Source organism: Numenius arquata, chromosome 8 (genome assembly GCF_964106895.1).
Source record: "Numenius arquata chromosome 8, bNumArq3.hap1.1, whole genome shotgun sequence".
Lineage (NCBI taxonomy): Eukaryota > Metazoa > Chordata > Aves > Charadriiformes > Scolopacidae > Numenius > Numenius arquata.
In genome coordinates, this window is record NC_133583.1 from 59,645,848 (window position 1) to 59,659,368 (window position 13,521).

Below are 13,521 nucleotides of genomic sequence, written 5' to 3' on the forward strand. Positions count from 1 at the left end.
GATTACGATTTCAGTATGTCTAATGATATAAAAGGAGTTATTTAATGATGCTAAAGGAATTGCGCAGAGAAGATTTCTGAAGAACTAGTCTGCAATTCTGAAATATTAAGTGGGGTTATCTGGGACACAGTTCACTCTCTAGATTAGATGCTGAATTGCAACTCTGAGAAACTGAGATTTCACTGCCCTGCTAATATACAGAATAGAAAACCAAACGTTTGCACATAAAGGGCTTCAGCTCTAGTAGCAGCTTGATTCCAACTGAGAAGTCTACCAGTCTTAAACACAAGACCAGCCACCTCTAAAGAGGAGAATACAAGTAGTGCACAGCTGATTTCGCTGTATGAACATCTGCCACGCAAAGAATAAAGGGACATTTTGGGCAAAACCACTTTTTCCAGTCCCTTTCAAAATTTTCTCAAGGGCTTAAAGAAAGGTTGTCTAAATGCAGTGAAACAGACACTTTTTTTTTTTTTTACCGTTTAATGATTTCCCCCCCCCCGAAACAAAGCAAATCCCACAGAAAGACAGAATAAAAGATTTCTTCTTTTTTTATTTGTTACAATCCTGGGTCTTTGAGTTTGGGGAGCAAATTTACTTATCTCTATTTTTGCAACCGTAGCAAGCAGAGGACTGACTCATCCACTTCCCAACCAACCAGCCTTTTCTACCAACTTGAGCCTCATTGCATCCGTGAAACCGAATATCTATCATTTGTCTTCATGTCACTCATAACCGTCACTCAAAACCGTCACTCAATTTCATACAGTATTTCTTCATTGGAAGCTTTATTGTACATGATTATTCTGTAATCTCTTTAATTTACCTCTCATTTATTATTCAACTTATTAATATTAGAAAAAATATAATAGGTAAGCATATTACACGGTTTCAATACCATGAATGAAATATAAGGTGAGGGTCTGGGGTTTATATTCATTAAAGAATGCATGGTACTTAAGCCAAGTTGGGAAAAAAAAAAAATTAAAAAAGCACCAACAACCTGATATTTGCACTTTGGTAACTGACATTTCCACTGCAATTTCAAATTAATAACTCATTTATTCCCTTTCCATACTTTCCATATCTTGTCCTGCTTCGCTGGAGTAAGACCCTCATCCTATTCCTTTTCAAATCAGATTAAACAATGAACATACAAATCTTCCAGCCCAGTAAGGATTCCTCAGCGCACGCATCTCCTGGGTGCTGTGGGAAAAGGGCTACTGGGGACATGGTGAGAGCAAAGGCAGCCCGAATTTGGAGTAAGGCAGCCCGAATTTGGAGTGTGGTACAGAACAGAAAGACAACTCTGAGAAGGCTTGAACCTTTTTCTAGGTCCCACAAATATCCCCTGCAAAATTTAACTGCAGCAATTTTAGATTTAGGTGGCAAAAGCAGTAACCAGGTAACACGCGAAAGCCACAAGTCGTATCAGGATGTAAGTCTTCTCAGATCACAAAGCTACATACACAAAGGTGACTTAAAGCCTCTACAATCCAGCAGGAATCCAGGACCTGGGTAAAGGGTACATTTCATTACTGAGTAAAATAATGATAGAAGACATTAATGTTTACATAATTAATCTTAAATTGCTGAGGCACTACAAGGAAACTGCTTCAAAAAGGTATGAATTTACAGAGGAACTAGGAATACAAGTTGTACCTAGAAGTATAACAGACAATTAGGTAACCCTCAGAAGTTTTCTTCTCAATTCTAGGCAGTCAGCAGTTGATTTAAGTGTCCTGAAGCACAAAACTCCTATTTTTCACGCCTACATAGATATTCATACTTCTGTTACTTGTATGAATGAGTGGTTTTAGCACAGCTTCTACTCCCTTCTCAACTTCACCAAAATTTCAGGATAAGTTCTAGAAGTTTACGTGTCATATAAGTGTCTATTATTGGCTTTCAGTTTTCCACACTGAAATATTATTAAATTCCTCTTGATTATTTAAAAGTATAAAGAATGCTCAATATTGCCTCTAAAAAGAATACAGCATATTCTTACATCCTTTTCCTGCTCTTCACTACTGAACTCCTATTAAGACATCCTGATCTTTTAATCTCCTTCATTTGAAGGCGTTTCTTGTGCCCCTTGTACCACAGCCTGTGTTCACACTCACTCTCTTCCACAGAATGAGAGAGGTTCAAAGTATAATTTCTGCAATTATACTTTAAAATAGAGTGACAGTACATTCAATTCTAATTCAGGTGAAGACAAAATACTGATTTACACAATGGCATTATACTTCCAGTGTTGCTTGCCATTCTGTTTCTGATACATCTTACTGCACTTTTACACAAAGCTGTGGTTTTGATGTTTTTCTTCTCCTACTCTCTGCCTTGAGTGGTTACTCTTAATTTAGAACATAACGGTGTTAGTACTGGTCATTGGTAACACAACTTGCACCGTATTTCAAAAGATTTAACTTGCTGCCCACTTACCTGGCTTTCTTACAGCTCCTGGATATTACTCTGTCTTGTTTTAGCCTCAAGTACCCTAAATTTCACACCAGCTGCTTATACTCTCTCTTTGCAGTCTATCAGTATTTAAACAATACCTGATGGAAATCTTCAGTCTAATGGCTAATATTTTGCCACATTCAAGCAGGTTAAAGAAACATTTCAAATCGTCTTTAAATGAAATATTAATTAAAGTATCAATGCCCCCTTAGGCATTTAAATGCCATCAAATCTCTTTTGTAACAGGGAGAATCTCCAATCTACTTACACTTTCAGGATATTTTCCCTGCTTGAACAGCAGTCACCTCAGCCACCATATTTGTGGATATGAACCAAGACTTCTTTGAGTAGCTGCCTGGGAAAAGTTACTGTAGTACTTGAATTTCTCTTCCAGGAAGAAGAGAGAGTCTTAGTTCAGCTATGCAATTTTTCAGTGATACCACACTAACACTACAAAATGTAAAAATACGCATTTCTGATCTGGGTAGTTCAGGCACGCTTTGGGTAGTGTGACCAGTAGGTGGAATGAGGGCCTCTGGAAAAACAGCAGAGCTAAAACAGATACTTCACACAAACCACCTGTGTTTATTACCTTACATTCCTTTCCACCTTCTATAACATTATTTAATTATGGTACACTTTAATTCTTTGACATGTATCTGTTAGAGGCATCGTATGAACTAAAAATCATTGTGTAAACCTACATTACCCAGATTCCAGTAAAAGTTTTTATCATTCAGATGGGCTTTTTATTAAGCTTTTTGCTGTACAAGATCCTGAATGCAGGTAACCATCAAGTAACTCTTTCGTTTTATCTGATGGGGAGGGAAGGAAGAGCTTTAAGGCAGAAAAAGAATTGCATGTAATTTCAGCTGGACCACTCATCTACAAAAACGTTACTACAGCCCAAGAAACAGATGCAAAATTACAGTCACAGCTGCATTCTGAGCAGAACAAGTTGGGTAATGGTACACTAAGCTGCTAATTAAATTGCTAATGATTTTTTTTAGTGCCACTGCGGTACTTTGCCACCTTTGCTTAAATTTAAAAAAAAAAAAAAGTATCTAGAAAATTTTTAAAATTGCAAATTTCTATTTTGCTAAATACCAGTGAGACCTCCAAATATGTGCTGCATATAAACAAATCTCTTCAAAATGACACAGGAGTGGAGATTTATTGGGAGCTCATCTGCTGACCAAGCTATTTCTCTCTATATACTTTTCCAAAATTTTCCTTCCTTTAAACGCTGCCATCGTCACAAGCTCTTCTGTATCGATGTCTGCAGCAACACCCACTGTTGGTAGGAGCAGATAATAAACTGACATATGTCATGACATGCTGGTACCGGGAGTATGCTATAGCTGCATTTACAAAAAATAATAGCAACAGTACAATTTTATTTTTATTGTGATAACCGTGGTGAAATTTATTGCAGTGTTAGTACTTTATTGTTTCATTATGCCAGATTAGCTGAGGGAGGTAATTAGATCCTTGACATGAAAATGCCTTTAGTGTTTTCATTTCAATTTTGCAGCTTATAATATGCAGATTACAGCATTATCATAATTCCATATTGTTAGATGTACAATTACACGGCAGAACATTTGCTTCCAGGATAATGGAGCTAATTTCTAATAAGTATTTTCACCAAGGATCTTAACTCATTCAGCTCTTGGGTAAATAGAGATGGCAATAAAAATATGCCTATTTCTCCATTCTTTCCATGTGATTCATGTAGATGTACATTACTTAAAAGCCAGGCAGTTATATGACAAATGGAATACAATAGATTTTATACTAATATTTTCAGCAGTAATTTTGTGCCTTGTTAAGATTTTTCTAGACAACATCCAATCTGTAACAATGCAAATGCAACTCTAATGAAATATCATGTTTATATACACACGTGTGTGCATATAGATATATATACACACACAGATACATATATATATATATACAGTCCAGACAATTCCATACACCAAAAAATACTTACATTATCTTTTGTGCCCAAATTTAATGCTCTCTTAACTCTGAAAGAGAAAAATATGGTCAAGTTTTATGGTCACCTAGACATAAAGATTGCCAGTAGTAAGGTCTATAACCTGTAATTTTAAAGACATTTTCCTTTTTTGTGTTTCATTTTTTTTTTATACTACACAAGAAAACTGATCTCACCCAAAGCAAATACATTAGCTGATTAAAATACCGTGTAACAAAAACATTGGTTGTTTAGAATGATAAAATGTTTGCATAAGAAAATCCAATTCTCCATTTTATACTAGAGATAAAAATACACAGTGAAGTAAAAATAGCCCTGTACATTTGTCTCTTTCTCAAAGACTATAAACAATGAAAAAATGCAAAAGCATTAATATTTACATACCTTCTGAGCAAGGGTTGAAATTATTTTGTCATTAGTAGAAATAATGTATTAGGCATTTAAAACACAGGTACAGCCAAGGTGAAAAAAGTAGTTCTTCCCATCATTTTAGCTCTTAACATGATTCAGTGCTACCAGACTATGACTTAACTGGGGAACAGATGCGCTATGTCTTTACAGGTCCCCAAACCATAAGAAACTATTTTCTAGTCTTCTTCACTATACTGATTCAGGAACATGCCAAGCTCTCTCTGCAAAATCTGCTCTGCTGAACTGGATGCCCAGCTGTTAATGGCAACGCTAGAAGAGGAAAGCTGAATATTTATAATACTTTATATCGTACAGCTGTCTTCTAAAGAGCAGTCATCAAAATTTTATTGAATGCAGACTAAATGCTCAAAGGAAAGAAAGGTCAACATAAATTAAGACTATTTTTCCCAGAGACAACTGAAACTTTTTAAGCATGTTCCTAAACCTTAACAAGAGTTTAAAGCATTATATAAAACAACGAGGAAAAAAAATTTAAAATCTTTGTAAGAACAGTCCCCAAGGAACACATATATTATATCAAATTAAAAAAGATTCAGAAAATGCATCATATTTCAAGAATTTAGTTCAGTTTTCATCTTGGAAAAGAATGCTTTGACTTGGAAGGAATTAAGATGACCTCATTCCAAACATGTTATTTTTAAATTTATGTTACTATTCTGAAACTGTAAATTAAAGTATTGGAAAAATAGAATGAAAACACATCTTTGAAATATAACTCAGGTAACGGTCTTATTGAATACTGTTTTACAACTATCTCTATTACAAAAAGGGAAAGAGAAGTATTCTATCTTAAAAAAGCCAAGTAAACAGGCAACATTTAAATTAAAAAAGTGTGTGAAATTCTTGCCAAAGGGCAGTCAAAGCTGTAACAGTTTGATGGAATTCTTTACAATGTATTTCTTTTTTAAATAGAAACCCATATTGCTTAAGGAATGCAGACTCCATTACATCTTCCACCCCAGTGGCAGCAGAGAAACATTATATTTATTAATACATCTACTCTGAAAGGATGCTCTAGGGGACAATGCATTTGCATGTTATACTAAGGCATGTTATGATGGAAGTTTTTATGATGGACTTCAAAAGAAGCTGGAAGCCAAAGTAAAGCAGAATCTGGACTCAACATCGCTGTAGGATGAAGATATACGAGAAACTACATGAAACTCCCACTAAATTATAAACATTTAGAAAATTTCTTAGAGAGAAAGTTGTGGACTGGTCAAGACAATGTCCTTTAAAGTCTGTCAAGTACTGTGTACTGTGATAGAGTTGCAGCCAGCCCAAATTTCTCTCTGCTGGCCTGCAAAAACCCTTCAAACACCCTGAGCTACGGTGATGAAGAGGCAACGTCGTTCCAGGCAAGCCCTTCAACGATGGAAGGAGCTGCATGGATAAAATCTTGGCTTCAGGAGGTCAACTCTGCCTTGCTTTTCCCACTCCATCCTACCCAGCAGCCTGGTTTGCTTGTGGGCTCGTTTTAGTGATTGTCTTTCTGATGCCATAATATGAGAAGGTAAATCTCTGGCAACTGTGATTCACTCAAAATAAGTTAAAATTTGTACTCTTAGTCTGCATGCAGTCCCTGTCTAGGACCACAGAAACAAAATTCATCCAGACTTCTAACACGAAGACCCCATTGGTCAAACTGTCTTATCTCAGATCTTTCAAAAGATGAACAAGGAGAAAAACCAATACGTGCAACTAGGTGCAAACAAAATTCCTAAGTATTTTAGGAACCACTGCGGAGGAAGAGCACCAGCTTTAGTTTGGTTTATCTTTTTTTTATATGGCATGAAAGCCTTGCTTTGGCTATGGTGTAGAGTCAAACGTCAGTGTGAACAAGAAAAGGACATAGAAAGATGCAGCATACGTGATGATAGTACACAACAGCTTATTTGCCCGAGTTTCCTACCCTTGAATTTGTTCAAAATTCCCTGACAAAGCTTATTTTAACTTTCTCAACTATGTAGAGTATGATGGCGCATGTTTATAGGTAGCTGTAAAAACCTGCAATGATTATTTTCCCCTAGATATTTATCAGATTGAAGAATAGTTCTATCATGTATTGTTCATCTATCATTTCAGGTCATATTTTCAGTTCTTTGCTAGTACTGGGAGACCTTTACTTACTTGAACAGCGCTTTGATGAAGCCACTTATCTGCTTAACAGTGACAGTCTAGATATGCAATCTAATTTGCTATAAAGAAACAGATTTTTAAATATTATTTTTAATTCCACATACACTTAACGTCCCTTCAAAATTAATTTGTGAATGAATGCAATGGTAGCAGTCACATACAGAACCAGGGACTTCACTATATTCTTCCATTAAAAATACTCTAGGGATTATTGTCATGCATTTTGAAGCCATTTCAGTTAGCTTCCTCTTAAGTTACTGCTTTACTGGGGAAAAAACCCAACAACCCACCACAAAAAACACATCTATGCTATTTACATTTTGCTTCATCTTCAAAACGTGCCAGGAGAAATGTCTTATTAATTGAAAAAGCAGAAATATGCAATCATTTTCTATGTTCAGTTTAAATGGTAGTTAAACTCAGCGTGCAACCAGTGAGAAACAGACCAGAAAAATCAAAGCTTGTATATTGCTAAATTTCCCTTGTATTACTACTGTCTGGCACGATTACTTCAACTTCCAGTGGTCAAGAGAAAAACTGGTGGAAGTTGGAACCTGTGTTAGCTCTAACACGTTATCTTTGAAACCACATGATGAGCTGTAAACTGGGACGATATCCCAAGCCTATATACAGGCAGCGTAAGTCTTATGGCCTCACCTTACTGCCGTTGAAGCTAGCAACATCCTACACATTTTCTTTATCGTTCTTCAGAAGCTCACGATTAGCAAAGATACACAAGAATCTATCATCAGACTATCATCAGACTTACATGACTAAATGGGATAAATAAGAAAAGGAGACACTACAAAGAGATACAGCCTGATGGAAAATGGACACGGAATGTGTCATGGCCTGCCATACCTTCCCACAGCAGCCTGCAGCACAAACCCCCAGTGTCGAACTCGACACAACCCATCTGTGAAACGGCTCCTGTGCCTCTCCCACCCCCTACCACACAGCCTCACAAGCTTTATCCATGGGGTGTGTGGAGATAAACAATCCCCTCAGCTGGGGAAGCTGGGAACAGATATAGAATCTTAGAATGGTTTGGGTTGGATCCTTCGGTACCTTGGTTGGGACCTTAAAGATCACCTCCTTCCAACCCCCTCTGCAGGGACACCTCCCACCAGACCAGGTTGCTCCAAGCCCCCTCCAACCTGGCCTTGAACCCCTCCAGGGATGGGGCAGCCACAGCTTCTCTGGGCAACCTGGGCCAGGCTCTCACCACCCTCACAGCAAAGAAGTTCTTCCCCACATCTCATCTCCATCTCCCCTCTTTCAGTGTGAAACCCTTCCCCCTCCTCCTACGGCTCCCCTCCCTCATCCAGAGTCCCTCCCCAGCTTTCCTGGACCCCCTTGAGGGACTGGAAGGGGCTCCAAGGTCTCCCCGGAGCCTTCTCTTCTCCAGGGTGAACCCCCCCAACTCTCTCAGCCTGTCATCACAGCAGAGGGGCTCCAGCCCTCCCAGCATCTCCGTGGCCTCCTCTGGCCCCACTCCAACAGGTCCATGTCCTTCCTGCGCTGAGGGCCCCAGAGCTGGAGGCAGCACCTCAGGAACACGTAACATATATATATATAAAGTATTACCCGTGGCGAGGGGCATCGCCCACACAAACTCTGCCTGGACAAGGCCCGCCCCCGAGGAACGACCATCTTAACTATTTCCCGGTCCCATCCAACAACTGGAAAACAGAGCTAGAAACGTAACCCACCCTTCCCCTGGCAGCCGCCTGCTCCTCCCCTCTCCGGGACAACCCGAGGAGCTCGTTTCTCCTCAGGGAACGAGCTCCCCGCCATAGAGCGGCCGGCAGGCTGCCGGGGAGAAGCGCTCCGCCTCACCGCGTCCCGCACGGGCCCTGGCTCCACCGCCCGCCCCGCTCCAGCGGCTCCCGGCGGGGAGGGGGGGGAGGAGGAGAAGGAGGAGAGCGGCGCCCAGAGCCGAGCTCGGCCGCCCCTACCCGATACCTACGACATTACGGCGCTTGGAGCCGCTCCCGCCGCCTTTTTGCAGAGCTCCCGCCTCCCGCCGCCGCCGTGCACCGGCCAAACGCCGCCGGCTGGAAACGGCGCCTAGAGGGCGGGACGCGGGCTCCGGCTCGGGCGGGCCGGGGGCCGGCTCCCCAGGCCCTGCTCCTGGTGCTGTGTGGCGGTAGGAGCCGGGCCGGCGGCGGCCTTTTCCCCCTCGGGAAGGTTTGTGCTGGGCTAGGAGGTGAGGCGAGGCGAAAGCCGGCCCCTCAGGGCGGCTGGGGACGCTGAGTGGGGCGGGAGAGTTGATTTCCCCACCTGAGAGGACGGGGGAAAGGCATGGTAAGGTCTTTTGCGCGATGGTGGGTGGTAAATTTTGCTCAAGAAGGTGCCTGCGCCCACCGGAGAGGGAGGCAATGAAGTTCATGTGGTAAAAGTTTCCTCATTTCAGGTGAGCGAGGCCTGAGCGCTTGGGTTTGGAAGGTTAAGAAGGTACAGAGCGAAGTTTCCCCCATTTTTTGCCGTGGACGGAGGTGAACCGTGGCCTCGGAAAGGTCAGTATTGCCAAGAAGGGTATGACTTAATTCCTGGTTGGAAGATGGTTTTTAATTGTTAGAATCATCGACTAGAATTGAAAGTAATAGTTAGGCTGTGTTGTCCTCCCTCTGGAGCTGAGGCCGGATTGCTCCCTTCTGTCTATTTTGTCTAAAATGTCATTTGTCCAGTAAAAACGTAACCAGCTAAAGCCAGGGGGCTGCTGGCAGTGCTGCTGCCGAGCCATTGCTCACCGGATCTCTGAGCGATGTATCGGCAGCCCTTCTTGGCAGAGCCGTGGCCCACGTAAGAAATATCTCGGTAATGGGAAGTCTAAGGAGTATAAACGAGAGTTCACATTTTATAAACTAGTTACTGGAAAATTAACATTTATTCTTCTTTTCCTCCTTGACTTTAACCCACTTCCATTTTGTGTGTGTAACACTGGCGCTTAATTATAGTGACACCCGTTTGCAGTAACCAGACTGTATCACAGTGTCCCTATGGGGTCCTTCTAATGCCAGTGTAATATTAAAGTGTCAGGCAGGCGGCCTGTGTATTATAAATAGGGTACTTCATCCATGATAAGCGATTATTATCTTTCTTTCCCAAGTGTAAAAGACCTATATAACTCAAGAAGGTGCGAGTGATTTAGGCCTCCTGAGTAAAAATCCAATGAGTCCTGAAGGGGACCCTATGATGTCGTTGTCTTGTTGCTGAACTTGAGATATTCAATTTATTATATTGGAATATATTTTCTGAAGTCAACATTGGATAAAATAATATGAGAGGCTGTTAGACCAACAGTACAACACGATTTAGTGTCCCTCTGTGATGGCCTTCTAAAAACCTTAATCACCCTTGGTAAAAGCAGAAAGCTGCTGTTAAAGTTTAGTGGCCATTGGTGAGCAAACAGAATTAGTTACTGCTTGAAACATTTAAATAATTTAGCAAAAATGCATTTCATATTTTTCATTGTTTTACAATTATATGGATAGTGTATGTAAAAGATTTAAGTTACACAGTTTTATGCACATTCTTAGCTTCAGACTTTTTATTTCTATTAATTATATTTAGATAACTCTTAAAAGCGCAATTCGGTGTATTTAACTTCACGTACTCAAAGGATTAAGGGTTAAAATTTTGACAAATTTTACTATTGGCCTCATGTTTAATCAAGTTATAACTGTAAAAACAGAAAACAAGAACCCATTCTGGTATGGGAACCAGAAAAAAGCATGTAATCAATTTAATAATTAATATATCACTTTTTTAGCATGGAATGTTATATGGTGTTTATGACATTACACAGTGTCTCTGCTGAGGCTGTGTAAAGCTACCCCATTTTCTGGCTAAAGCAGCCTTGGAAAGATGAAAGTCAACTTTTAGGTTGAGGGAGGAAATCCTGACAAATAAGGAGTTCAGCATAAGCACGCTCACATGTAGTTTTCACTGGAGGACAAAGGGAGCTTTTCCTCTGCTGTTAACACCAAGAAATAAAATAGAGAATCTGACATGACAGTCAGTCACAGAGCACCCTCCGATGAGATAAGCGCTGCATCCATTCTTGGTAATATTTGTTATTGTTGTTTGGTGAAAAAGTCTTTTAAGTAATTCTGTGCCTCTCAGACCTGTGGCTGTGTTTCAACTGGAGTGTTTTTAGGAAAAAAAAAAAAAGCCACTTTTGCTACTGCTGGTGAACTGTAGCAACAACGAGAGTGGCACTGGGAGCAAAACAGTGGTAGGTATGGTATGTTCATTAATTTCCCATTGTGAAAAATCATGTTAGGGATAGACAATGGTCGTAAAGTCATCAGAGCCAACAAGTGTGCCTCTGTACAAACTCTCCCGTTATTTCTGTCATTTGGAGAATTTAGATAACATGGCAAGACTAGAAATTCTAGTAGAAACGTGTAGTAAGGACAAGTCCTAGTGGTTTACTTCTAAACGTGGATAGCAATGGTTATATCACAGATAACTTGAAAATTTGTTTTTATGCTTTCAAATAACATGGCTATATAATCATTGTGATATAAAATGTCTGAAATTAAAATACAATAAAGAATAAATTGTGGGTAGTACTTAGAGCTCAATCTCTTTTTGTTTGCAGATCTCATGGTGCCTACCTACAAGCATAGATATGTATTCCCATCCCAGATTTAGAGAACGGAAAACGTATGACCTAGCTGTTAGGATAATTTGTGTAGTCCGTGTTTGAGAAGATAAAGCAGAGACGTTATTAAACAGGCAAGAAAGTAATGAATTCTAACTGTAATTGTATTCTTTACAGAATGGCCGGCAGTCCTGAGAATAACGCTTCCCTCTCTGTTCAGAAAGTCACACACTCTGAAAGTTCCCAAGCAAAGAAGTCCCAGCATGCAGAAGAAGCCATCTTTTACATGAACTGCCGAGCAGCTTACCTAACGGTTTTGAAAAGCAGTTTAGAAAATATTAAATCAAAGGAACAACTCAGTTTAGGTAATGATTAGATATTTTTTGCTCGTAACTGTTGTGTGTGATGATTGTGGTGGGTAGTTTACAAACAGCAGTCAGCAATTCGGTCGCGAGAGTATCCCAGTGCATAAACTCGGTAACAGTTTTAAGGAATTTACAGCAGTTTTAGATACGGTTCAGGTTTCAAGTGTTGGTGGCTGTATCTTTGAAGACATTTTCATCATTTACCTGTTATATGTCACACAGTGATTTTTCAAAGTTTATAGAAACTACTGTTCCTCAAAGTTTTTCGTTTTCCTCAAATCCTTAATGTTTGTTGCCGGGTGTTGGATGACTCGTGGAAGTGGGAATAGTACACAGAGCTTTTCATCTGTAAATCACCAGTATGAATGGGCAAAAGTCAATACCAGTTGACAGTTTACAGGGGACCTAAGTGAGCTGTTTAACACCACCAAATTTGATGGTAGCACTGTTGCTTACTTGAGGTGCGCCTAGGTACTGCCTTTTGATTGTGACATTTCTGCAATAAATTTTTTCCTCCTACAATTCATTAAGTGAGTTGGTCTCAGTTCAGTTTTTAGTGGGCAATTGCCCTGGCACAGAAGATCTCTGTGATAACTGGTATTATTAGCAAGCACGTTCTTTCATGTTATCCAGGCTTTCTGAGCTGTAATAAACATGCCTTTATAACATCCTAATGATAGTTTTGGATAATCTGGATTTTAGGATAGGAGTGGTGTGAACAAATGTAATCTCTTTTATATATGCTTTGGCTTTCATCTTTATCCATATGCCACTTCACTAGATGGCAAGTGTTTGGGCATTTTGGTTTCAAAATCATCTCAGAAAGGGCAATTAGTGGCTCAGGCTCCCAGTCTTTTCAGAGATATTTAAGGATGACTTTTAAAATTTGTAAGCATTGAGAGTTGTTATAGGCTTACATTGCATCTTAAGTAAATTCTGGCATTTATCAAATGAGTGGTGCCAGTGTTTAATCGTCTCTTGCTACATGTTTGGCTAATATTGTAAACTGTGAAATACTCACTTAGAGATTGGCCCTGCAAAATTGTATTCCTAGGAGTTTTACGTATTCATGGTAAGTAGCTTCATTTCCTATGTTGTAATATTACTTAAGGTATTCAGCAGAATCAGTCTGTAAAGAAGTATAAATAAAAGGTGCAGCCTAATTGAACTTTCAAAAATACAAACTTGGGAGGCAGGTAGGGTGTGGCAAGTGCTGACATCCCAGGATATATAAAAATACAGAATTGCCGTATGCTTGAAGGATACTCTGTTAAATGTAAGGGAATACTGTGCTGTATCGACATTCCAGGGAACTCGGCTGTCCCCATAAACAAACACACAGAGTAACTGCCCTTCCTTGGCTGACCTTGATGTGGAAATCCTTAACAATTGCTATGTGCCCAAGCGTTGCATGGATAAAGATGTGAGCTTTGCTGTATTCTCCTGACTCGCTTGTAGAGGTGACAGGGCAGAAATCTTTATTTCATCCTTGGCATTCAATCGAAGATTAG

The 13,521-nt window shown here is 39.9% G+C and overlaps 2 protein-coding genes across 2 annotated transcripts in view; one reads left to right on the plus strand and one right to left on the minus strand.

The window, feature by feature from the left end:
* The window catches only part of ITGB3BP (integrin subunit beta 3 binding protein), a 32,505-nt gene extending 23,447 nt beyond the window's left edge, over positions 1–9,058 (minus strand). The window contains exons 1-2 of the mRNA XM_074151512.1: positions 9,003–9,058; positions 4,457–4,493 (exon numbers count right to left, since the gene is read on the minus strand). Of these exons, the coding sequence (XP_074007613.1) occupies positions 4,457–4,493; positions 9,003–9,007 (42 nt within the window). The 5' untranslated portion in view covers positions 9,008–9,058. The remainder of the gene's footprint in view (positions 1–4,456; positions 4,494–9,002) is intronic.
* Positions 8,934–13,521, plus strand: part of EFCAB7 (EF-hand calcium binding domain 7) — a 29,557-nt gene continuing 24,969 nt past the window's right edge. The window contains exons 1-3 of the mRNA XM_074151505.1: positions 8,934–9,242; positions 9,450–9,552; positions 11,823–12,010. Of these exons, the coding sequence (XP_074007606.1) occupies positions 11,824–12,010 (187 nt within the window). The 5' untranslated portion in view covers positions 8,934–9,242; positions 9,450–9,552; position 11,823. The remainder of the gene's footprint in view (positions 9,243–9,449; positions 9,553–11,822; positions 12,011–13,521) is intronic.